The sequence below is a fragment of the Stigmatopora argus genome, chromosome 6 (assembly GCF_051989625.1).
Source record: "Stigmatopora argus isolate UIUO_Sarg chromosome 6, RoL_Sarg_1.0, whole genome shotgun sequence".
NCBI lineage: Eukaryota > Metazoa > Chordata > Actinopteri > Syngnathiformes > Syngnathidae > Stigmatopora > Stigmatopora argus.
The window spans coordinates 5,414,802-5,439,939 of NC_135392.1; the positions used below are offsets into that span (position 1 = coordinate 5,414,802).

A 25,138-nucleotide genomic window follows, 5' to 3' on the forward strand; every position below is an offset into this window, starting at 1 on the left:
TCTTAAACATTGTATTCTGGGACAAATGACTTGAATAATTATTCATTTCGTATTATTATTATTACACTTAGCTGTAGGGCTGCAAATTTCAATTCTTCCTACATTAAATGTGTATTTTTTTTTTTAAGTCAAGCAAGGGCTATTACTTATTCATTTAAAAAAATACTTATTAATTTATATGATACTTGATTCACTGTCATTATTAATTATTAGTTGTCACTTGTATACGTACTGATCTGCAATTGGCCAGCGTCCAGCACACCTACGATGATAATGATCAAAATGGATGCATGGATATATTTATAATATAGCGTCATACTTACGATATTTTACTTTTATTCAAGAGTGAATATGATATAGTAATTTTGAAAATGATTAATGGAAGGATATCAGATTTGATTTTGACGATATAGTGGTAGGCAATAATCAGTGTCATCCAGCATTAGCATTTTTTAAGCAAACTTTCAGTGGCCCGTGATTATTGATCCTAAAAAAATGGCTCCATCATTTTGAAGTCTCCAACTTTGACACACATTCCAGTGCAGGCAAGGAAATTTTGATTGAAGAAAAACTATATATAAAACAATCAATGCACATCAATATGACCGCATTTTTACCGATATGAGAGAAACAATGACATTTTATTTTGCTATAGATCATTGTTATGTATTTATTGCATATCCCAGGAGAGCGGTGTGAGCTGTCGACGCGCTCTGGCCGCTGTGCCGCAGGAGTGTGCAAGAACGGCGGCGTGTGCGTCAACCTCCTGGTGGGTGGCTTCAAGTGCGACTGCCCTTCGGGCGCCTACGAGAAGCCGTACTGCGAGATGACCACTCGAAACTTTCCCCCAAACTCCTTCCTCACCTTCAAAGGGCTGCGCCAGCGCTTCCACTTCACGGTCTCGCTTACGTAAGTATCATATTCTCTTTATCACTTGTATTATTTGTTTTGCACAGTGTTGCCACATCTTTAAAACCTCATTTGAGCCATTTATCTGCTTTATAAATTAGCCATTATTTAATAAGATGCGCAATGTTTTGATATTCGAACTCACAGATGTTGTCAAGTATCTCAGATGGCAAATGAGGGAATGGGACAACTATCACGCTCACATCACTTATCCGCTTGCCCGAAAGGTGTTAGTCTTCACCATTTCTATAGGTGAAAATAATATCCCCCTTGTGATCCATCTGGACTCGGCCTCCTTTAAGCCTGGCTCGAATTACCTTTTTATTTTAAGAGGAACCGCTCCGACCAGTTTTAGAAAGTGCTCCATGTTTTTGTGGCAGTTAGAGAAGCAGCGATGTACAAGGTGCCGACACTTTGAGCCTGAGCAGGCGAAGGAGAACAAGGACCGCTGACACCTGAACTGACGCCGATCAGGTTTCGGCCAGGAACAACTTACGTTTTGATAGACAGGTCAAAAAGCAAATCTGCCACATATTACCCATTGCGCTTGATTACCACTCGTGACCGGACGTTTGGTCGCCGGACGTTTGGTCGCGGACGTTTGGTCGCCCGGACCCAAACAACCGGCGACCAAACGTCCGGCGACCAAAAGTCCGGCGACCAAACACCAAACAAGGTAAAACAACACGGTCTACACATCAATAAAATCCAACAATGGCCCTGAGCAGTTTCACTGAGCGGACGTGTGAGTGTATAAGAGTTTGTATGTACATGAGTTGTCCCCTTAGGAAGGGACGTCAGTCAGGGTCTTAACAAGTTCTCCAACAAAACACAATAAAAGTACGGGAAATTTTGAGCTTTTCTTTAGCCTAATAATTAATAGGTATGACTAAATAATAATTTGCAGTTTGTATTTAGGGAATGTGAGCAACAATTTTAAATGGTAATTATCAATAACCTTCCGGGCGACCAAATGTCTGGCGACCAAATGTCCGGCGACCAAATGTCCGACGACCAAAAGTCCGGCGACCAAAAGTCTGGCGACCAAACAGCCGAGTACCATTACGACTACCACTCTGCATTTTGGGCTGAGATTATACAAGTTTCATTGATTCAAGACTCGCTTGATTTATAATGATCACCCCCTCTACTTCTGTTCACTATGAAATATTTGGTGCTCTTGGAACTGAAAAAAAATCATGAAGTCTCCTGTACCCATGGTTCACCCAAGTTTTGGCAATTTCATGAACTAATTTAATATGTGCTTAGAGACCAGAGCCCGTCGCTCATAGTGAACACCGTCAGACTCCAATCCGAGAAAACAGCAGGCTTCTTCCCATTCTTTTTAACAACAACATTTTTTGCCACATCTGGTACCCCACATAATGGAAGGAGAACCTAGTTTACCCAGTAGAGTAAGTACTATGAGTGATATGAGGAAATACGAGGAGATTTACCGGGCAGATTACATGAATTTTGGTGAGGGAGCGTTTTGCAGTGAAAAGGTCACTTGAGAATTTCCTTACCACCCATTCAGTCATTTTCTTGCACCACAACATCACCCTTGACTGTCCTTGCACTCGATGGGATTATTTGAGGAATAAATTGCTTCCCCCAGATGCCGGCGGCGGTCCCCGGCCTGTTGGTGGGCTCTCGCTTAGCAGTTCCATTCTCTGAATGACTAACAAAGCTAGAGTGGGTACAAGGCTTGACTAGGTGGCCCTAGACATATAAAGGCATAAGCAGTAAAATTGTTGGCTCAAGTGTTATTGATTACTTAGTGACGAGTAGAATGTAAATATTTTAACACTCACAAATGATTTATCGGCTATTTATCCACAAACCGTCAAAGTCAACTTGTCTACGCAGTGAACATTTGGTAACTTGTGGGATACTAACTATGTTGGCATAAACTTCTTGAAACTTGTCGGCTACTCCTACTGTCACAACTACTACAAAAACGTCCCAAACTGCCGCCAGGAAATGTGAGGGAGGCCACAAACTATAGTCCGATATATACATATTAGTACTATGGCTGTGTAGTACTATACTCTCGAATAATAGACTTATCGTGTCTACTGCGCAGGGTAGGGAGGGGGGTGATAATGCTAATGACTGTTGCTGTTATTATGTACTTTACATGACAGTCAAACATCAAAAACATGCATTAAAATCCTTTTAATTGGGAGTAATAACCCTATTGTTATTGTATTACACCTACAAATATTGCAAATCTTGAAGGCCTCTTGCAGTCTTCCACTCTTCCCCTTCCATGTCGGATTATATGTTTACTTAATCGAAGTCAAAGTTGTATGTGTGTTTGACGCCAAACCCGTCTCGGGCAAAAGCAGTTATCTTCCCTCAATTCCCTTTCCACCAAAAGTTCCAAAATATTCAGCGATTCCTGTTTCGGTTATGATCCCGCATTATAGTCCGCCATGTTGGTTCCTTAGCTGTTCACCTTATACTTGGTCGCAGCAAATTCCAAAAAGCCAAATTAGTTTTTCCTATGCTGTCCTAATATTTGTAATATACAAATATCAGTAGAGTAACAGTGTTTTCATTACAATGTATCCAGTGGTAGTGAAATTTTAATATGTTACTTTCCATGTATATGTGTATATATTGCAGAATATGTGACATTGAGTAAAGGTCCTCCTCTTTATTCCACATCATTGCACACGTCTTATGGATCGCAGCATTGCGTGACATGGTCCTCAACATAAGGGCAGCCTGGTTGTTTTTTTTACTGATGATTGCCTAATGCGACACAAAAGGGATGTGCGTGGTTACTTCTAGCTGATTACTCTCATAGTTCCAAGAACCCTGAGGGACTCATGCTAGTGGAGCCTTTTAAATTGATACGTCAAAGACGCAAAGGGGCTTCCGAGTGAGATAGCCTTAAGAAGGTTCATTATTTTATTTGGCATCCTGGCGTCTTCCAGTTTGCGATTTTGCTTTTCTGTGTTAGCAGGCCAGCAGTGTCACTCCTGCCCCCGGCTTCTTTACATTTTTAAGAACACTACACCAATAGCATGACATATACATGTCATATAGCCAGCCCCAGACCCCCAGGGACTACACCAGGGAGTGGGCAGCTCCTCATGTTGTCTGGGAGCATCCATTAAAATTGGAAGTTGGGAATGTCATCCATATACACTATAGCTGCATTCAGGCTCTGAAGCCAAATGTCTTATTTGACCCAATAATTCACATTATCTCCATGATATACTAGCTTTTCATTGGAACCAAAAAAGTCTGAGTCCACAAGTTGCTTGAGAAAATGAGAATCTTCTACTGAATATGCTTTAGTTCTGATGTAACTACCAATCCTAGTTCAGAAACCAGGGTTTAAGATACCCAGCAGAAATGAAATATATTTTGTAGTCACAAACTTCCAAACCTAATTTTTTTCCCTGTGATATTTTATCCAGTTTGTTTGCCAATCGCATCTTGGTTCTAATTGAACCATCCGTCCAAACATGCTCATGAAATCCTCCCGCACAGTTATTATTTGACTTCCCACTTCTTTTTCCATCCAGCACATCTTCCTTGTCATTCGCCGGCACGTTCGACCCACTCCCCTTCTTTGACGTTGCCCTAGATCTCTGTTTAATGTGCCGATCGTTATTCATGACACAATTCCGACAATCTCATAGCTATACAGCTATACTGTGTGCCCTTGTTTAATCACATCTTTAATTATATGTTATTTTTAATTAACACTTTTTATCTCTATCAAGCACAAATTATCACACCAGAGGATTAAGGATTTTTTCCCCCAGTATATTCATTCATTTCCCAAACGGCTTATCCTCGCAAGGGTGCTGGAGCTTATCCCAGCTAACTGGGCACCAGGTGTAGGACATCCTGAATTGGTGGCCAGCCAATAGTAGGGGTCAACTATTCACAGTTACACTTATACCTAGGGGCAATTTAGAGTGTCCAATCAGCCTACCATGCATGTTTTTGGAATGTGGGAGGAAACCGGAGTACCCGGAGAAAACCCACGAACAACATGCAAACTCCACAGAGCAGGACCGACCTGGATTTGAACCCAGGAGCCCAGAACTATGAGGCTGACGCACGAACCACTTAAGCACGGCCCGCCCGTCTTTTTCATATGTTCAAGCAATTCAACGACAGCAGTAAAACTAATATCTCGCTAATTGTCTTACTATCTTGTATAGCAAAATATTCAAAATCTCTATCTATTCCCTCCTATTATTGGTGACATTTTAAATTGTAAGCAAAAGATCATTCAAGTATTTTCTCTAATTATTACCTGTCATAATTGAAATAACATTGATGCCCAAAATATTAATTTTGTCCTAGATTTGCGACCAAAGAGCCCAATGGTTTATTGCTGTACAACGGTCGCTTCAATGAGAAACACGACTTCATTGCGATGGAAATTATCAACAATCAAATCCAGGTCACCTTTTCAGCAGGTAACAAACCCATATAATAGTTAAAATGTTGGGCATACTACTTTTGTAGTAGTACTTTTATCCCACTTTTCAACACGGTTGTATCCACAGGTGAGACCAAGACCACCGTTTCACCTTTCGTTGTTGGCGGTGTGAGTGACGGCCAGTGGCATCTTGTCGAGGTCAACTACTACAACAAGGTATCATCTCATTTGACTTATGACTTTAGCATAATGTATGTGCACATCACTCCTTTAAATGAGATATCAAATCATTCGTTCAGTTTACATACTGCTTAGGGCCACGAGGGGTGCTGGAGCCTATCCCAGCCAACTATGCACACCAGGCGGTGGACACCGTGAATTGGTGCTAGTCAATCGCAGGGGATGGACAACCATAATCATGTCAGTTGGGTGAAATTGAATCTGTTGAATCTTGTATACATTCAGTAAGTGACATATTTTGCCGGTAAGACGCTGAAATAAGTGCCGAAGGAATGAAGATTTGGTTGTCTCGTCAATGTCAAACGTAACAATGGATGCAGATGTGCTGAAAATCTGGAAAGGTTTTCTTTGCTTTACATTTTATTCACAGATTTGCTTTGATTGGATTTAAAATGTTGTGACTAACACATTTCTCCATACTGACAAGTCAACATCTCAATCAGAGAGGAATGTGCAAAACTCTTGTTTGTCTGAGCTTTCCCAGACGGCATGTCACATTTTGTCCATTGAGGAGTCCACTTTGCATTATAAAGGCGAACCCCCCTTGCACACACGCACACCATTGCAGTTCACATTTCCTATTCAATGTGTATGATAGCATGGCAGTGCCCACAAAAGTGATAATGGAGGTAGAAAAAATGGTCTTTTTTCCAACAGCCTATTATGGACTCTTTAGTGAACCTACAAAAGTGTTCTTCCACACAAAACTGATCCCACAATGGCTTAATGGAATGCTTCTCAAACTTTATTTATTTTAGGAACATATCTTAGAGGACATTATCACGGAACAAAAAAAATCACTTATCATATTATGTAGATCCATTAAGACAAGGGTGTCAAACTCGGGTTGGTTCGCGGGCCGCAATAACATCAACTCGATTTCACGTGGGTCGGACCATTTTAGATATAATATTTAGATTTTTTTTTAAATTGGATTATAAGAACTGGATCAAAAGCCCTAAATATTCAGTTTTTTTATAGATATAAAACTGTTTATTTGAACTTTTTTTCTTAGTAAGGGAAAACATCTAATAATCATTTGTTTTTCATTAAAAAAAAAAAACGAAAATATTTTTATATATTTATTTTTAGATTTTACAAAATCCTTTTTGACCTAAAAACACCAAAAGAAAAAAATGGATAAAAATTGCAATTATTGATTTAAAAAGGGGAAAATCAGGAAATATAATATACATCTATAATCTTCATTTGAATTTGATCCTAAAACAGACAGTTGGCACTCATAATTTACTTACTCGGGCCGCACAAAATGATGCGGCGGGCCAGATTTGACCCCGCGGCCGCCACTTTGACACCTGTGCATTAAGATATAATTTGATAACAACCTTCTGCTCATCTGATTATATAAATTGGCCTTGTTATTAGCAATGAAAAAAAGAAAACAACATAAAAAACATAAAAGATTATCATTCGCAATGTAGAAAATGTACCAATGACCTAACATCCCCCATTGGTTGCCTTCATCAGTGACCTCCATCCTGAGCAGAGGTGTAAACTTGGCTCCTCCCACTAGAGGTATCCCACAGTGGCCCTCGCTGACCCATCCCTATCAGCAGGGGGTGGGGCAGAGCCGCTGGGAGGGGTGTGCTTAAGCTTGAAATGTGGCTTTCAAGGAAGCGGGGGCTGCGGAGAATGGCAATGACCGCCGCCTTTGTGCGTGGTTCGGCTTCCTTTGGGACAGCGGGCAGTGAATGATGCGGCCCCGGGGAAGGTGCCCCGCTCTGTGTTCTCCCGAGAGCAGGAGAGCAACAGAAGAAAAGCCACGAGAAGTATTGACTCGCGCTTTGAACGGCAACGCTGCGCTTCGGGGCGCAGCTCTCTTGTTGCTATGGTTTTTCCAGTCAATCTCAGATCTCATATGTATGTCAATGTGACTCCTCTCATGGCTCCTTTTGCGCTCCTCCTCTCCGAAATCCCCTTTGTGACAAGAAACTCATATTCCCATAATCCTCCTGCAGTGGCCAGAGAGAGGCAGACTTGAGCAAATATGTACATTGCGATCAACGCTGACAGGGCGGGCCTTTGTGTGGCCAAATGTCATCTTGACAGTCAGTCATTATTGGCGAGTCAACAGCCGTGACTGATGACAGCAGAGGTCAGCGTAGGAGCATCCAATCTGGACCGTTGCCTGTTCCGGACCTTTCAAAAGCGAAGGGTGGTGGGGGGGGCAACACCGAAGGGGGAAAAAAAGAGCATGTCGGATGATTTCACTGTTGGCTGCTTCAAACGACGTGTTTGCTTTTTTCATCGTTGACAAATTTGTAACACACTGGATGAAATAAAGAACCAGTTGACTAAACAAGGCCAGGATGAATCGTTCGGACTAAAAAGGAGTAGATGTATGAATTCAAGACATTTTAGAACTAAAACCCATGCTTTAGCCACTTGCATAATACAAATTCATCTTATACAAGAGCTGGCGGATATAAAGAGTATCCAGATATATACATGCTGTATTTTTTTTTATTATAGGTCACACTAGTCAAAAAAGGTTAAATAAATGGAAAGAAAACAGCTACAGTAATCCCTCGAATATCGCGAATAATGAAGACCAAACATAGGCGCGATAATTGAAAAAACGCAAAGTAGGATCATCTATTATTACTACATACCATACTATACATGTTTTTATGCCTATGCAAAACTTTAAGTACAATTATCAAGAAGCGTATTTATGAAATATTAAATAGGCATATGAAGACACGTGAGACAACAACAAAAAAGTGCTATAAATTTTTAGACGTGTGCTTTTTAAAGTCAAAGTTAAAGAAATTGTCCTGTAAATTGGACACATCACAGAAAAGGGTGTTGCAAAGAACAAAGCCAAATTAAAATGGTTTGAAACATTTGGCAACTACATTAAAATGCTTCAAACTCTGGCCAAATGTATATTAAAAAATTCAAGTACACAATTACATTTCTGTTCCCAGGAGTAGAATTTACACAAATTGATAACATGTCCACACACAATTTTAAAAATTGCTGTGGTACCCAAATTGGAGCTCTCTCAGAAAGAATTGTCATACTTTGGTTCCTTCAAAAATAGCTGTGGTAAACTAATTGGAGCCCTCTCAAGAGAGCATTCTAATACTTTTGTTCGTTCATTTAGCAAAATCGAAGGGCCAACTTAAGAACAGCACTCCATATGGTTTAATGGCATTCTACACTTGAGTAAATTACAATAACTCCTCTCATCACACGCGATAGGACACAGACTTTCCAGATCTAAATGTGTAGGATTAGATTTTTCTTGTTTCTCATCTTACTCATATTTTGTTTTTAAGAATAGTACAGATACTAAAGAAAGCAATCCATGTAGATTCTGTTCCAGTTGCCTAAAAAAGTTTTCAAATAGATTTGTCTGTGAACAGAACAATATCATTTGTGAAAACAAGGTTCCCCAGAAAAGCTAATCTTTGCCAAGACTGCCAAAATTAACACAAACAAAAATCATTTTACATGGTGATCTATCATGAACATTCATTATTTTTGCCCAAAATCCTGCTGATAAAATTCCTTGTTTAAAAGTGAGTCAACAGTTAATTTGGATAGAATCCCTTGCATGATGAAAGCAGATGTATTTTGGTTGCAGTAAGACAATCAAAACAAGACAAGTGTTTGCGCTCAAGCTGTCAGTACCGAGCAAGTTAAAACCGCTTGCGTGTCTCATTTCTGCGCGTGAGATGGGCTAAGTCCCGCTAAATCCTGTCTGACCAGCTGACTGCACAGTGCCGCGTCTCGGGGTGGGGCGGGGGGTGGGGGGGGGGGGGGGGCGTTGTCAAAGGGGCCTGATTGCGTCCTCACTCAGAGTTTGCAGCAGCAGCTTGAACCTGTGCTCAGAGTTAATATGCGCTTGCCGTGACCTCAGAGAAACTAACCAGTCTTGAAACTAGGTCGTGACCTTTATTGATAGGATCATCATTCCCGGCCCCCAGAGACGACAGGGCCCCCACCCACTTGTGCTTTTATGGCCCCCCTCAACCCCGCCTCCGGACAATTGGCTCATCAGACAATGCGGGCGAGCCTTTGTCGACAAGGGACCGTGTCCTGACGAAAACGACCATTTGTCCGTGGTGGCCGTTATCGGGCCATACGCTACCGTTAGCTGTGGCATTGTTGTGTGAATTTTTCCAAATGCACAACGGCAGCTATAATAAGCAGATTTTGGAGGCTGAAACAAGCTCATGGGAAAAGATCATTTGGCTGATCTTTCCCTGTTTCAAAGCTGCGCTGTTTAATCTGGCTCAAAAAGCCACGCAGCTTTGCACTGGTTGCGGTCTCTGCTGAATTATCGAATAATCCGTTCCTCAATGCCGCAGAACAATACAATATTTTCTTAACAACTCTGCTATTTATGATTGCTTAGTAACCCAAAATACTGCAGTGTCTTTAAATAACCGTGTGATTGTACTTTCCACAACTGCTTTTCTTTGTACTTTAATCTGTCAATCTGAACAAGTTGTTTGATACTGAATGAACTGACTAAAGGTTTCCCACCAGCAAAGATTAAATCAGAAAGGAGACTGAGATTTTAGAAGGTACTTGAAATGACCGCAAAATGCTATGCTCATTTTTTTGCTATTTTAAAATTTTCTGATGAAATTTATTGGGTTTAATACTGTATATTTTGGCTCTCATTTAGGTTTGAATAACTAATCAAAACATTCAGATTTTATGGTAGTCTTCTTTCAGTACTGGAATCAAAATAAGTCTCAATACAGAACTAAACTGTGTGCATATAGGCGGGCCGCTTTAATGTCAACTTGATTTCACGTGGGCCGGACCATTTTAGATATAATATTTAGATTTTTTTAAATAAATGGATTAAAAGAACTGGATTAAAAGCCCTGAATATTCAGTTTTTTATAGATCTAAAACAATGTTTATTTTAGCTTTTATTATATATTTTTAGATTTTACAAAATGATTTTGAACTAAAAACAGAAAAAATGGATTAAAAAATTACAATTATTGATTTAAAAGGGGGAAAATCAGGAAATGTAATATACATCTACTCTTCATTTTAATTTGATCCTAAAACAGAAAGTCGGCACTCATGATTTACTTTCCCGGGCCAGACAAAATGATGCGGCGGGCAAGATTTGGCCCCCGGGCCGCCACTTTGACACATGTGCTGTAAACTGTATAAAACAGATTGAAACTTTTTTGGAGGTTGCAAGATTTTATATTGTGTTTTTTAATTTTTTTATGTATCTTCACAGCCCATTCTTAACCAAGCCGGCCTGCCACAGGGTCCCTCCGAGCAGAAGGTTGTGGTTGTGACTGTAGACAACTGTGACAACCCGGTGGCTCTCAGGTTTGGTCACGTGATTGGAAACTACACCTGCTCCGCACAGGGAAGCCAATCTGGAAGCAAAAAGTAAGAATATTCCCGTGAGTTCTCTAACCTCAAAATGTAACATTTTACGTTGACTTATCCAATCATGACTTTGTTATTGACTTCCATAATTTACTACATTAGTACTTTCTTTGCAATGGGCTCATTAAAACAAACTTTCCACTTCTCTTGGGTGATCTTCTTTTACCCAGGATGTTTACTACTTTTCTGGTTTTAGCTGCAGGCACTAATAGTAACTCCACGCACTATTTCCGTTGTGAATTTTTAATATTTTTCCCCCCTAATGAGTGCTGATGATGTCGTTTCCAGGCAAAACTGTGCAATGTATTCAATGTTCATGCACTCTTTGTTATCAGATCGTTGGATCTGACTGGCCCGCTGCTACTTGGAGGAGTCCCCAAACTGCCTGAGGACTTTCCTGTCCGCAACCACCAGTTTGTGGGCTGCATGAAGAACCTGCGCGTGGACAACCGGCGCGTGGACATGGCCGGCTTCATCGCCAACAACGGCACGCTTCCCGGTACGTGGCCGATAAGCTCGAAGGGATATGCATGGGTTCTGTTTTGTAGTCAGCACGTGCGTGAAAGCTGCGGGAAAGAAAGCAAACACAGAAAATAATAAGCACTGCAGGAAAAATGAATCAGAAGGAAATAATCGGAAGTCAAAGCCTTCCTGCATTTGCAGCTGCCATGAAATAATGAGGTAAGAACGTGGCAGAACTGAAAATGATTTTTTTTTTTTACCTTTCATAGGATGTTCTGCCAAAAGACACTTCTGTAACAACAACCTGTGCACAAATGGCGGCACCTGCGTCAATCTGTGGGGATCCTTCAGCTGCGAGTGTCCGCTCGGATTTGGAGGAAGAAACTGTGATAGAGGTAATAAAAGCTTATTTATTTGATTTTTTTTTTTATAAGAGACAGCACAAATTAATGAACATATTTATATTCATGTTAATAAACATATGTAAATATGTAAGATTATAGCTGAGGGCTAATTTCCATCTTTAGTCCTTTGTGTAGGTTGAAGATAAACAATGACACATACTAGACACACACACACGTAGCACCGTTTTAGACAGCGTTGTGATCGCAATTTTGTTCGTCTAACAGCCAGGCTTTAAGATGATTGGCCAAGAGGTTCAGAGACGGGAATTCATGTATGGTAATTGGTATTGAGTTCCAGGTATGTGAGGCACGGACAGAGAAGGTGCTTTGGCTGAATGTTTGCCGGTACGCCATTGACGTTCATCACTGTCTTTTCCCGGGAAAATCACCCTCCTGGCCCGGTTGTAATGTCTGAAAAGCTCCAGTATTTGTATTTAATCATTAAATGCTGCTAGGAAGTGGATTTTACCCCATTTTTGTGCATTGATTTATTGATTATTTTTTTATGTGTCGCAGCTGTAGTTGCAGTAGAGGTTTTATAGCCATAAAATAGTTTTAGAGGGTTGGATTGATTCGTTGAAGGCCCTACAAGAAAATGCTCGGACCGCCACTGGTTTACACTTGGTAGGGCCTGAAACGCACTGCCTGTTTTATAGGCATTACTACCACCACATACCGCATTTAAGCCGTATTTGTCACTAAAAATAATGATGACTGAATCGAGGGTACGGCTTATATGCGCATAAAAAGACGGACAACATGCACGAAACTGCAAGGTGACAAAGACGAATCAACACAATGCAAGATAATGCGGCCAATACGGTCATTTATTTCGAAATCGAGAAAAGATAGACATAAAACGCTAAACAAAATTTATGAATGAAATTCAAGAAAAGAAAAAAAACCTTATCTTGCTTAAAACGTGAGAATACTCACTTGTGCCTATCACCGCTCGGGCGTCGCCATCATACCGTAGTTAAACGTGCTCTGACTGGCCAGAGGCTGACGTGCTAACCACTCAAGCCGCCGGGCCGCCGAACCTGCCTTACGAGAGCCAAAATGATTGTTCAGCCACTACACATTGTTTGACTTTTTGGAGGTTTCACGTAAGACTAAGAGGATTTGTTCTCCACAGTTATGGCCAACCCACAGCGTTTCCTGGGCAACAGCCTGTTGCAGTGGAACAACCTGGCGACAGCGACGTCGGTCCCCTGGCACGTGGAGCTGATGCTGCGCACCCGCCAAGCGAGCGCTATACTGCTGCACATCTCGTCCGGAATGCGGCATAACCTCACACTGCAGGTGAGGACGGCTTTGGCAAAACATGCTTCTTGTTGCTCTTATTCCTTGTTTTCAGCTTTTGGGTTGCAAAAACTACAACTGTAATCAGATCTCCATGCACCGTATTTTTCGGACTATAAGTTGCACCTGAGTATAAGTCGCACTAGTCCACATGTGTCAAAGTGGCGGCCCGGGGGCCAAATCTGGTCCGCCGCATCATTTTGTGTGGCCTGGGAAAGTAAATCATGAGTGCCGACTTTCTATTTTAGGATCAAATTAAAATGAAGTATAGATGTATATTAAATTTCCTGATTTCCCCCTTTTAAATCAATAATTGTAATTTTTAAATCCCTTTTTCCTGTGTTTTTGTTCAAAAATCATTTTGTAAAATCTAAAAATATACATAAAAAAGCTCAAACAAACATTGTTTTAGATCTATAAAAAACGGAATATTCAGGGCTTTTAATCCAGTTCTTTTAATCCATTTATTAAAAAAATCTAAATATTATATCTAAAATGGTCCGGCCCACATGAAATCAAGTTGACGTTAACGCGGCCCGCAAACCAACCCGAGTCTGACACCCCTGATATGGACAAACCAATGTAAACAAAAATAATTTTCCTACTTTATATACATGATTGATTCATATCGCTTTATGAAAGTGGTTAGTGCCCTCTGTTGGCTGACTAAATTAAACCCTGAAGCATTTTCAATTTCGCAGCACTCTGACAAACTGCACAACGCTACTTTTAAAAATGGTTGGTGGTCCTTTCTAACTTTAAATATGGACGCCTGTGTGCCTTTACTTCCAGTTTTCAATCTCTCTGTTATCAATTCACTCCTCCCTGCTGACTTCGTCCTTGCCTTCACCTTTCTCCCGCTGCAGTTGCGTAGTGGGAGTGTGTTGATGGGCTTACACAGGGGGGAAGACTCCACGCTTTCCCGCGTGGAGGAGGTGCTGGTGAACGACGGAGACTGGCATCATTTGCAACTAGATATCAGCAGTTTGAGTGGACCGGCGGGTCACCACAAAGCCGTTCTATCCGTCGACCACGGGCTCTACCTGGTGAGAAAATACCCCCGTGTTTATTCATTTATTCATGGCAGCCACCTACTGAAAGCTATTTCCGTGTTTCAGGCCAGTATGCAGGTGGATGGGGAGTTGCAAGAGTCCAAGCTGAAGGCTGTGAGTGTCGGCGGTTTAGCAAAGCCTGATGGGAAAATTCAGCATGGCTTCCGGGGATGCATACAAGTGAGACGCTTCTCCAGATAGAACATCGTGACACACACCTCGATAAAAATGGGTTTCCAATTCCCAGTCATGCTGGAATGATATGTGCAGGGCAGAGGGGGAGCTGATGGACTGGCAAGCCAGGCAGTTGCTTGGGGCCCCTGTTAGTAAAGGGGGCCCCCGCGGCTGACAAAATGGGTACTCGGTCGTTTGGTCGCCGGTCTTTTGGTCGACCGGAAGGTTATTGATAATTACCATTTAAATCGTTGCTCAAATTCCCTAAATACAAACTGTGAATTATTATTTAGTCATACTTAATGCCCTATTAATTATTAGGCTAAAGAAAAGCTCCAAATTTCCTGTACTTTTATTGTGTTTTGTTGGAGAACTTGTTAAGACCCTGACTGACGTAGCTTCTTAAAGGGACAACGCATGTACATACCAACTCTTATACACTCACACGTCGGTCGGCTCAGTGAAACTGGTCAGGGCCATTGTTGGCTTTTATTGATGCATAGACCGTGTTGTTTTACCTTGTTTTGTCGCCGGTCTTTTGGTCGCCCGGACCCAAACAACGGGCGACCAAAAGAGGGCGACCAAAAGACCGGCGACCAAAAGACCTGCGACCAAAAGACCGGCGACCAAACGACCGCACACGGACAAAATGTACTCCTCAGAAGGGAATTGGCCACTTGAAATGACACCAGAGTACGTTGTTATCGGACCCTGCATGTTTTGTGGGAAGTGTCATTTTTTTCACGGTGTAATTTTATTTTATTTGTTTGTATTATTGTTTTTCTATGAGAATATTTTTTTATATTTTAGACATGCTTTATCCATTCATTTTCTGAACCGTTTTATTCTCACTAGTGTCGCGAGGGGTGCTGGAGCCCATCCCAGCTAACTATATGCACCAGGTGGGGGACACCCTAATTTGGTGGCCAGCCAATCGACAAGTAAACGGACAACCATTCGCACTCGCGCTCATACCTTGGAGCAATTTAGATTGTCCAACCGGCCTAGTGTGCATGTTTTTTGGAATGTGGGAGGAAACCGTAGTACCCGGACAAAACCCACGCAGGCAAACTCCACACAGGTGGACCGACCCCAGGACCTCAGAACTTTGAGGGGGACACCCTAACCACTCATCCGCCGGGCTGCTGCCTTGTCCGTTGTTTTCCTATTCATTTTACAATTGTGTGCAAAAAAAAAATAGAATTTAAGTGTTTTATAATGCGACTCTGATAGTGGATATGTATGTCATCTGTGTAGGGTCTGCGAGTCGGTGGGGCTCTGAGTTTGAGTCAGGCCAGGAAGGTGAACGTGGAGGTGGGCTGTAATGTGCCCGACCCCTGTGGATCCAGTCCCTGTCCCTCCAACAGCTACTGCAGCGACGACTGGGACAGCCACTCGTGCACGTGCCGCTCCGGTCGGCGTCCATTTGCCCTCTTTTGAAATGATCCTTTCATGACAAGCCGCACAAGAGCCTTGGTCGTCAAATTGCATCTTATTTGCAGGTTTCTACGGCACCAACTGCACAGACGCGTGCACGCTCAACCTGTGTGAACACGAGTCCACTTGCACCAGAAAGACCAGCTCCTTCCGCGGTTACACGTGTGACTGCCCGCACAACTACTTTGGCCATTACTGCGAGAAAAAGTACGTTCACACTCGCATTGACAGCGGAACGTGGGGGTTGGGATTGTTTTAATGTTTGCGAGTGTGTGTGTGTGTCCTTGCAGGACTGATCTCCCTTGTCCCCGGGGTTGGTGGGGTCACAAGACCTGTGGTCCCTGTAATTGTCCGACTGATCGTGGCTTTGATTCAGACTGTAACAAAACCAGCGGAGAGTGTCGCTGTAAGGTGAGTGTGTGGTAGCATATCATTACCTCTAAAATGGTCATTTTATTGATGATTATAAAGATTAAAAGTGTTTTGCTGTGTACAAAACCAAAGATATGCTGTCGCAGAACAATGCCGCTAACATTTTTGTGTTCATGAAGACCTTACAATGCCTAAACTTTAACCCCGTGAATCCAGAAAACATCTGATTCACATAGTGTGAAAGGAATTTCAAACTCCTAATATTATGATATATAATGATGTAGCATTACGATTTATTTATTGTGATGTTAGGTGAAGATGCATAATATAACGACTTTATTCAGGCAAGGCAAAGTTTCTAATGTAATATTACACTAAAATACCTAATGAAATTAATTACAAACTTTTTTCTCGTAATATTACGTAAAGAAATGTGATGTAACGATTTTAAATCTTACAACGTTATGACATCTTAATCGTAATGGTATGATTTTAATCTCATATTCCCATGTTTACTTTATTCTTGTGATATTAGGACTTTCGTCCCATATTTTTATCGTAGTATTACAATGTATTTATTGTTTCCATCTTCTCTCTCGTAATTTTGTGACTATATTCTCATATTCCTATATAGTATTTTTTTCTTTTTCTTTTTGATTGGCCCTAATCCTCCATTGAACTTTTTGTTCACCTGATGTTGCGGCATGGCCCCAGCATAAGCGTCAATGAGAAAAAAGATTAATTGGAGTCTTCCTCCTTGTCCAATGAGATTGTTGAAAAAAAAAACATTGAAGGAAAAAAAATCATGATTACTTTAATTGGAGTGATTTTTTTCATGAGCCACAAATGGAGAATCCTTTGCCTAGAATTCTAGATATACAGGGTGTCCCCAAAAAATGTATACACATTAAAAATAATTAAACGTGGTGTTTAATTAGAATTTTATTATTTCAAAAGTGTGAGAATATTTACAAGTATCATTTTTTGTCTTTTCGTGCATTTTGACTACTTTATTTTAAATAAATAGCTAATAAATATACTTTTTGTGTTTTTTTCAGACTCAACCAATTATTTTTAGTGTGCATACTTTTTTTTGGGACACCTTGTATATATGCAGTAAACTCAGTGTAGAGTTTTCACTATTTTTGGACCATACATAGCATTTCCATTCATGAACAATTAGCATTAGTATTCTGAATATCTGCCATTTGCAGGACAATCACTACCATCCCGAAGGCAGCGACACCTGCCTGCTCTGCGACTGCTATCCGGTGGGCTCCTTCTCCCGAACCTGCGAGCGCGAAAGCGGTCAATGTCCATGCAAAGCGGGCGTGATCGGACGCCAGTGCGACCGCTGCGACAACCCCTTCGCCGAAGTTTCCGCTAACGGCTGCGAAGGTAACGCCATTTCTCCGGTTTCGTCCCTCGGGATCCTCTCCAATCCCCATGTCGGGTTCCCTAAATATTTTCCCAATTTCTCCCCGCTCGCTTCACGTGTGCCAGTCATCTATGACAGCTGCCCTCAGGCAATCCAGGCTGGAATCTGGTGGCCTAGGACCAAGTTTGGACTGCCCGCAGCAGTCCCCTGCCCCAAGGGGACCCTTGGTAGGACATCTTTTGGGCTGATGTTACCATTAGCATAAAATAATGGCGGTTGTCCCGAGCCTTTGTGTTTCCTACCTGGGGTAATAATACGGTGTCACGCATCCGACCTTTGCAGGCACTGCCATCCGCCACTGTGACGAGCACAAGGGTTGGCTGCCTCCTAATCTCTTCAATTGCACGTCGGTCACCTTCAGCCAGTTGAGAGCGTTGGTGGGTGGCTTCTCTCTCACACAATTTGAAATGTTCACTTATTTTTATCCCTGCATGAGATCAGGTGTCACAAGTGACTCATTGCGAAGAGCTTTTTCCTTTTTTGTTCACTCTTTTTTTTTTTCACTTGTCCACCACTCACTACTACTTGAGAAATGGTCCTTTTAAATATAACACTTAATGGGGAAAAATGTGTCAAGGTTTTTGGTTCTGCAATTCGAAGGTGAGTGTAATCTATTTTTTTTACAACAAAGAAATGCAACATACATTACGTCTTATATTTCCTAATGAGTGACATTTAAATGGGATGCATTGGGGTGGCAAACGTTTTTAGTACAATTCGCCCATTATTTACGTCAGAATACAAAATTTGACTCCATTTCTTTTGTTTCCCTAACATATTCATCATTATTTTTTAATGAATTACAATATTATAAATGGTGCAATTAAAAGCTGCATTGTTTTTTTTTACATATTTAATTTAATGTTTTTATATACCCCATTCACATTTATTTATTGATGCGTAAAACCTTTTGGGTAAATAAAATAGCATTTATGGCAAAAAGTGAGGTTTGATCTAGATAACATTTATTTAGTTAATCATTCTCTTAAAAGAATTTTTGCTTGATTTCAGTATTGATCCATACTAAATAAAAAAGCATGTGCATTTTTTTCATTGTTTTAGATGTTTTAACATACATTGTAACATTTATTTGCAATTATCTGACTTTTATCTAATTATGACAAATTCAGGAGATGGGAAAAATATTGGAGAACATCCTTAATTAATTACATGTATTCAACTGTGATTAATTATACATCATATAGTTGAAAATAAGAAACACATTATTAATGTGGATTGGTTTTATGGTATGTATTTTCCATACACATTATTTAAGCTATTTATATTTATCATATTTATTTATTTTGAATTGAAATTGAAATGAATACTAATACTAAAAATCAACAGATAGTAATTATGCCCCCGCCAAACTATGAAGAAAAAAAAGTGCCACTTAAAGTCCGGAAATACGGTCATCATGTCACATAACCTTGAAGAGATGCATTACTCTCAATTTTTGTCACGTACATGCCTCTTTCTTCTCTGCCAGTCTGAAAGGTTTTCCCACAACGCATCGCTGCTGGATTCGAGCCGTGTTCAGCAAACAGCGGCCATGTTGGCCAACGCTACAACCCACACAGAAAAGTATTACGGCAGCGATGTGCAGGTGGCTTACGGTCTCACTCAGAGTCTGTTGCGTCACGAGAGCGAGCAACGGGGATTCAACCTCACGGCCACGCAGGACGTCCACTTCACCGAGGTGGCAGACGCCGCCGCTAGCCCCGCCTCCCGTCGCGAATGAGGTGTTCTCAACTCCTCGCGCTCTGCTCCCACAGAACCTGGTGCGCGTGGGCAGTGCCATCCTGTCCCCGGACACGCGAATGCACTGGGATTTGATTCAGCATACGGAAGGTGGCACGGCAGCGCTGCTGCGCCGTTATGAGGAATACGCCAACACTTTGGCCCAGAACATGAGGAAGACTTACCTCAGCCCCTTCACCATCGTCACTCCACACATTGGTCAGACCTTCTATATTTCATCTGTACAGATTGTTTACTTGTTGAATTATTAGAATGACACGAACATTGTATGACAACAACATGCATCCGGCCGTTTATAATACTACCCGTTTATCTTATACAGTATCATAAGTGTATAATGCTAATATTATGACCTGTTGGGAATTGTCTCCCTTTAGAGTTTTGCTCTTTAAAAAAAACAGCACAGTAGTGTAGTGAAATTGTCAAGCAAGAAGCAATGCATCACGACAATTTCAAAATAAAATAACAGATACGGGAAACCTATTGACATTTTTGGAACTTGGACCTTGTTTTCATAACTTAAAGCACTCATTTGCATCTCAAAAGGTTTTGTAACCTGAAATTTTTGTACCTAGAGGCATTAGTAAGTAGAGGTACTATTATATTTAAAAAATAAAAATCTCATCTCATCTTAATCCTTTCCAGCATAGTAATCAAGTACAGTTGTTTTATATTTAACTTAAACTATAAAATATACAACATTTACTGTTTAGTAAGTATTACTTGTTATACCTACCATGTCATTCATCCCCTCACTTTTAAGCACATTTAACCCCCTGCCATTTTTCTGAACATTTTGACATAGAACACTAAGATATTATCTCATTGCCTGCTATTGACGGCTCTGGACGTCCAGTCCGTTTTGATTTTGACTGGAAGGGCTGGAATTGATCATTTGCAATCAAAAATATAAAATGTCTAATCATGTCTTCTGCAGTCATCTCGGTGGACCGTCTGAAAAAGATGAATTTTGCCGGCGCCAAACTACCACGATACCAGTCTCTGAGGGGCCCACGTCCCGCCGATCTGGAGACTACCGTCACCCTGCCGGACTCCGTCTTCCAGCCGCCCGCGGACACCAAGGGCCGCAGGAACCAGGACATTTTCCCGGAACCGTTGCTAAAGAACCGTTCGGTCAATAGGAAACGGCGCCATCCGGATGAAGACCAGCCGGATGCCGTTGCCAGCGTCATCATCTTTCACAGTCTGGCGTCTTTGCTGCCCGAGAGCTATGACCCCGACAAGAGAAGTCTTCGGTAAGTACAGCCTGACCTCTTCTTCCATTACACGCGTGGCTTTTCTCTGGCTTCCTTCCACAGTTCCAAAACATGTCCATACGTGTCAATGTGAACAGGTCATTCCAGAATTGGAGCACATTTTATGTTCGACGTTAAAGCGGCCCACGAACCAACCTGAGTCTGACACCCCTGGCTTAACTAATGACCCATAACTATGCAACTCCAGCTGTTACCCCAATAAGTAAAATCGAAATGAAAATATAGGGTAAATTTTAATGTTTTTTTATTTTATAGCGTGCCAAAACGTCCCGTGATCAACACCCCCGTGGTGAGCATCACCGTCCACGACAACGATGAGCTGCTGCAGCATCCATTGGACAAACCCCTAACCGTGCAGTTCCGTCTGGTCAACACCGAAGAGCGCTCCAAACCCATTTGCGTCTTCTGGAACCACACCATACTGTTGAGTGCAGGCGCACAAGCTGAAAAATTAGCTGTTTGTAATATTTGTACTTGATTGTCTTCTTTTTTACCAGGGCCGGAAGGGGGGGCTGGTCGGCCAAGGGCTGTGAGGTGGTCTTTCGAAACAGCACTCACATCAGCTGTCAGTGTTATCACATGACCAGCTTCGCCGTGCTCATGGACATCTCCAGAAGGGAGGTGAGTCAATAATTCTAAGTCTAATTTATAAACTCTAAAAACAAATTGTAATAAAGTGGAAAAAAATAAAAATGATACAGATATGCGCTCATGTTTTAGAAATGTATTTTTACCTCTCATAGCTTGTCTCCTCGGACGGCAATAGAGGTCCGATCCATTTTAATCGGCCATTCGATCGCTTCCGGCTCCTCCCAGTTTAAATGAATTGACAATTTATTGCCGTCAATAGGTACTAATTTGAATACCAATTTCTATGTTTTACTCTCTGCCAAATCCAGTCATGTGATTGGAAATCTGGCTCAATCACGTCGTGATCTGAGGATTTGAATCGGGGTTTAAAAATGTATTATTTTTAGGTATTAGGGGCTACACACAACAAAATAAACCTGAGGTATATTGCAAAAAATGAATCCAAAGTACTGTTCTATATTACTTATATCTACACCAGTGAACCAAACTTTGAAGAACAAAAAACAAAAATAGAAAAGTCACATTGCGTTACTTATATAAATTTTAAAAAATCCAGATGTAGTATATTGCAAAAAATACAGATACAGTAGGCTTTATACTCTACCATTTATATTTACACTGCAAAACAAACTTTACGGTACAAAGAGAGCCTAAAAGTCACAATTAAGAGAGCTCAATGTATCACAGTTAATCACTTTATCCGTGGCCTGAACTGTTTGATCTTCTGCGCATTAGAACGGCGAGATCCTGCCCATCAAAATCCTGTCGTGGAGCACCGTTGGAGTCACCCTGGGTTTCCTCCTCCTCACCACCGTATTCCTCCTCTGCCTGAGAGCCTTGCGATGCAACAAGACCAGCATCGTGAATAACGGTGCCACCGCTCTTTTCCTGTCCGAGCTCACCTTCATCTTGGGAATCAACCAGGCGGACAATCCGGTGAGGACCTTCACTTCCTTCAATAAAGTGACAGCTGGACTCTGAATGTCTGCTTCTCCATCTCTGCAGTTTTTGTGCACGGTCATCGCTATCCTGCTCCACTTCTTCTACCTGTGCACTTTCTCCTGGCTTTTTCTGGAGGGCCTCCACGTCTACCGCATGATCCGTGAAGTCCGAGACATCAACTACGGACCCATGAGGTTCTACTATCTGATTGGCTGGGGAGTACCTGCCTTCATCACAGGTCTAAATCCCAATATTATCAAGAATATTATATTTGAGTGTGAAAATGAATTAGTAAAAGTAATAATGTAATTTAACCAAGAAAATCATGCATTACAGCATAGGTGTCAAAGTGCCGGCCCGGGGGCCAAATCTGGCCCGCCGCATCATTTTGTGCGGCCCGAGAAAGTAAATCATGAGTGCCAACTTTCTGTTTTAGGATCAAATTCAAATGAAGATTATAGATGTATATTATATTTCCTGATTTTCTGCTTTTTAAATCAATAATTGAAATGTTTTATCTTATTTTTTCTTTTGGTGTTTTTAGGTAAAAAAGCATTTTGTAAAATCTAAAAATAAATATATAAAAATATTTTCGGTTTTCCACTTTAATATTGAATATAATTTAAAAAAAATGTTTCGGTTTGAAATGAAAAACAAATGATTATTAGATGTTTTCCCTTACTAAGAAAAAAAAGTTCAAATAAACAGTTTTATATCTATAAAAACTGAATATTTAGGGGTTTTGATCCAGTTCTTATAATCCAATTTAAGAAAAAAATCTAAATATTATATCTAAAATGGTCCGGCCCACATGAAATCGAGTTGATTTTATTGCGGCCCGCGAACCAACCCGAGTTTGACACCCTTGTCTTAATGGATCTACATAATATGTATGATAAGTGATTTTTTTGTTCCATGATAATGTCCTCTAAGATATGTTCCTTAAATAAATAAAGTTTGAGAAGCATTCCATTAAGCCATAGCCATTTGTTTTAAGATCAAATTCAAATGATGATAGATGTACATTACATTTCCTGATTTTCCCCTTTTTAAAATCAATCATTGCAATTTTTTAATCCATTTTTTTTCTTTTGTGTTTTTAGTTCAAAAAGCATTTTGGAAAATCTAAAAATAAATATATAAATATTTTCCGTTTTCCACTTTAATATTGAACATAATTAAAAAAATCTTTTGTTTCCTTTTGAAACAAAAAACATGATTAAAAGAAATTTTCAAATACTATGACAAAGAAGCTCAAATAAACATTTCTTTAGATCTATAAAAACGGACTATTTAAGTCTTTTGATCCAGTTCTTTTAATCCAATTTAAAAAAAAAATCGAAATATTAGATCTAAAATGGTCCGGCCCACATGAAATGGTGTTGACACTAATGCGGCCCGCGAACCAACCCGAGTTTGACACCCTTGCATTACAGTCTTTTTTCTAACTGGATAAACTTGTGGGTTTGATTGGCAGGCTTGGCAGTAGGATTGGACCCGGAAGGCTATGGCAACCCAGACTTTTGCTGGCTGTCCATGTACGACACCCTCATCTGGAGCTTTGCTGGACCCATTGCCATGGTGGTCTCGGTAAGTCTCGATAGATTTCCACTCACTTAAAAGGCGTAAGAAGCAACGAGACAGTTTGATGTTTCTTCGCGCAGATGAATGTCTTCCTGTACATCCTGTCGTCCAAAGCGTCGTGCTCACTCCGTCGCCAAAGCGTGGACAAGAAGGAGCCTCGCGTGTGAGTGTCAAACGACTCCAGTCACAATAGTCGTTTCTGATCCTCACCTGTTTTGCCCGTTGCAGGTCGGGGGGCCTGAAGACGGCCGGCGCCGTCCTCTTCCTGGTTTCAGTCACGTGCTTCCTGGCTTTGCTTTCGGTCAACAGTGACATGATCATCTTTCACTACTTGTTTGCTGGCTTCAACTGTGTGCAGGTGCGCCCACTTGAGCCCCTTCGTGATAATGTGTTCGATACTGTTAGAATTTTCGTAATTGCCTCAGTAGTAATTCTTGCCTTTGTCATCATCCAGGGCCCCTTCATTTTCTTCTTCCGCATTGTTTTTAATAAAAAAGCGAGGAACGCCATGAAGTATTGCTGTGGACACAAACACCCCGACCACATGATCAAATCCAAATCTTCAGTGAGTTCCTATTTAATCTCAGTCTCCTTGTGGACTTCCTGTGTGTGGCTCCAGTTTTTTACCTAGGTCTACAACAAGGGTGTCAGACTCAGGTTGGTTCGCGGGCCGCTTTAACGTCAACTTCATTTCACGTGGGCCGGACCATTTTAGATATAATATTCAGATTTTTTTTTATAAATGGATTCAAAGAACTGGATTAAAAGACCAGAATATTCAGTTTTTATAGATCTAAAACAATGTTTATTTTAGCTTTTTTTTTTAAATATATTTTTAGATTTTACAAAATGATTTTTGAAATAAAAACACAGAAAAAATGGATAAAAAAAAATACAATTATTGATTTAAAAGGGGGAAAATCGAGATATTTAATATACATCTATGTACTCTTCATTTTAATTTGATCCTAAAACAGAAAGTCGGCACTCATGATTTACTTTCCCGGGCCACACAAAATGATGCAGCGGCCCAGATTTGGCCCCTGGGCCGCCACTTTGACGCATGTGGTCTACAATGTCTTGTGTGTCTGTCTTGCTACTGCAACCAAGGAAATTTCTCGAATACGGGATGAAATAAAGTTCCAATCCAATTACTAAACTTATTGCCGGACCCAGTGACATATCTTTGCTCGACTCTCGACACCATCTAAGACTGTCCATTAAAATTTTCGCACATTTATGTACCTGAGAATCAATCGTTTGTAAGAGTATTCCGGGACTTAGGACATCATGATTTATCTCCTAATATGCTATGATTAAAAAAGGAATAAAACAAAATCTAAATGACACCAAGCTGAACCACAGAAGGCTGACACTAT

General features: G+C 40.9%; 1 protein-coding gene across 2 annotated transcripts in view; it reads left to right on the forward strand.

The window, feature by feature from the left end:
• celsr2 (cadherin, EGF LAG seven-pass G-type receptor 2) overlaps positions 1–25,138 on the forward strand; it is a 65,929-nt gene that overhangs the window by 35,709 nt on the left and 5,082 nt on the right. For both annotated transcript variants that reach the window (XM_077603302.1, XM_077603303.1), the window contains exons 3-28: positions 687–909; positions 5,245–5,360; positions 5,451–5,539; positions 10,806–10,963; positions 11,299–11,462; positions 11,695–11,820; positions 12,965–13,131; positions 13,998–14,177; positions 14,250–14,363; positions 15,615–15,771; positions 15,860–16,001; positions 16,085–16,205; positions 17,381–17,564; positions 17,670–17,771; positions 17,887–17,981; positions 19,094–19,303; positions 19,380–19,563; positions 20,303–20,621; positions 20,898–21,065; positions 21,140–21,263; positions 21,969–22,169; positions 22,239–22,413; positions 23,653–23,765; positions 23,840–23,922; positions 23,988–24,117; positions 24,214–24,324. In XM_077603302.1, the coding sequence (XP_077459428.1) occupies positions 687–909; positions 5,245–5,360; positions 5,451–5,539; positions 10,806–10,963; positions 11,299–11,462; positions 11,695–11,820; positions 12,965–13,131; positions 13,998–14,177; positions 14,250–14,363; positions 15,615–15,771; positions 15,860–16,001; positions 16,085–16,205; positions 17,381–17,564; positions 17,670–17,771; positions 17,887–17,981; positions 19,094–19,303; positions 19,380–19,563; positions 20,303–20,621; positions 20,898–21,065; positions 21,140–21,263; positions 21,969–22,169; positions 22,239–22,413; positions 23,653–23,765; positions 23,840–23,922; positions 23,988–24,117; positions 24,214–24,324 (3,956 nt within the window). The remainder of the gene's footprint in view (positions 1–686; positions 910–5,244; positions 5,361–5,450; positions 5,540–10,805; positions 10,964–11,298; positions 11,463–11,694; positions 11,821–12,964; positions 13,132–13,997; positions 14,178–14,249; positions 14,364–15,614; positions 15,772–15,859; positions 16,002–16,084; positions 16,206–17,380; positions 17,565–17,669; positions 17,772–17,886; positions 17,982–19,093; positions 19,304–19,379; positions 19,564–20,302; positions 20,622–20,897; positions 21,066–21,139; positions 21,264–21,968; positions 22,170–22,238; positions 22,414–23,652; positions 23,766–23,839; positions 23,923–23,987; positions 24,118–24,213; positions 24,325–25,138) is intronic.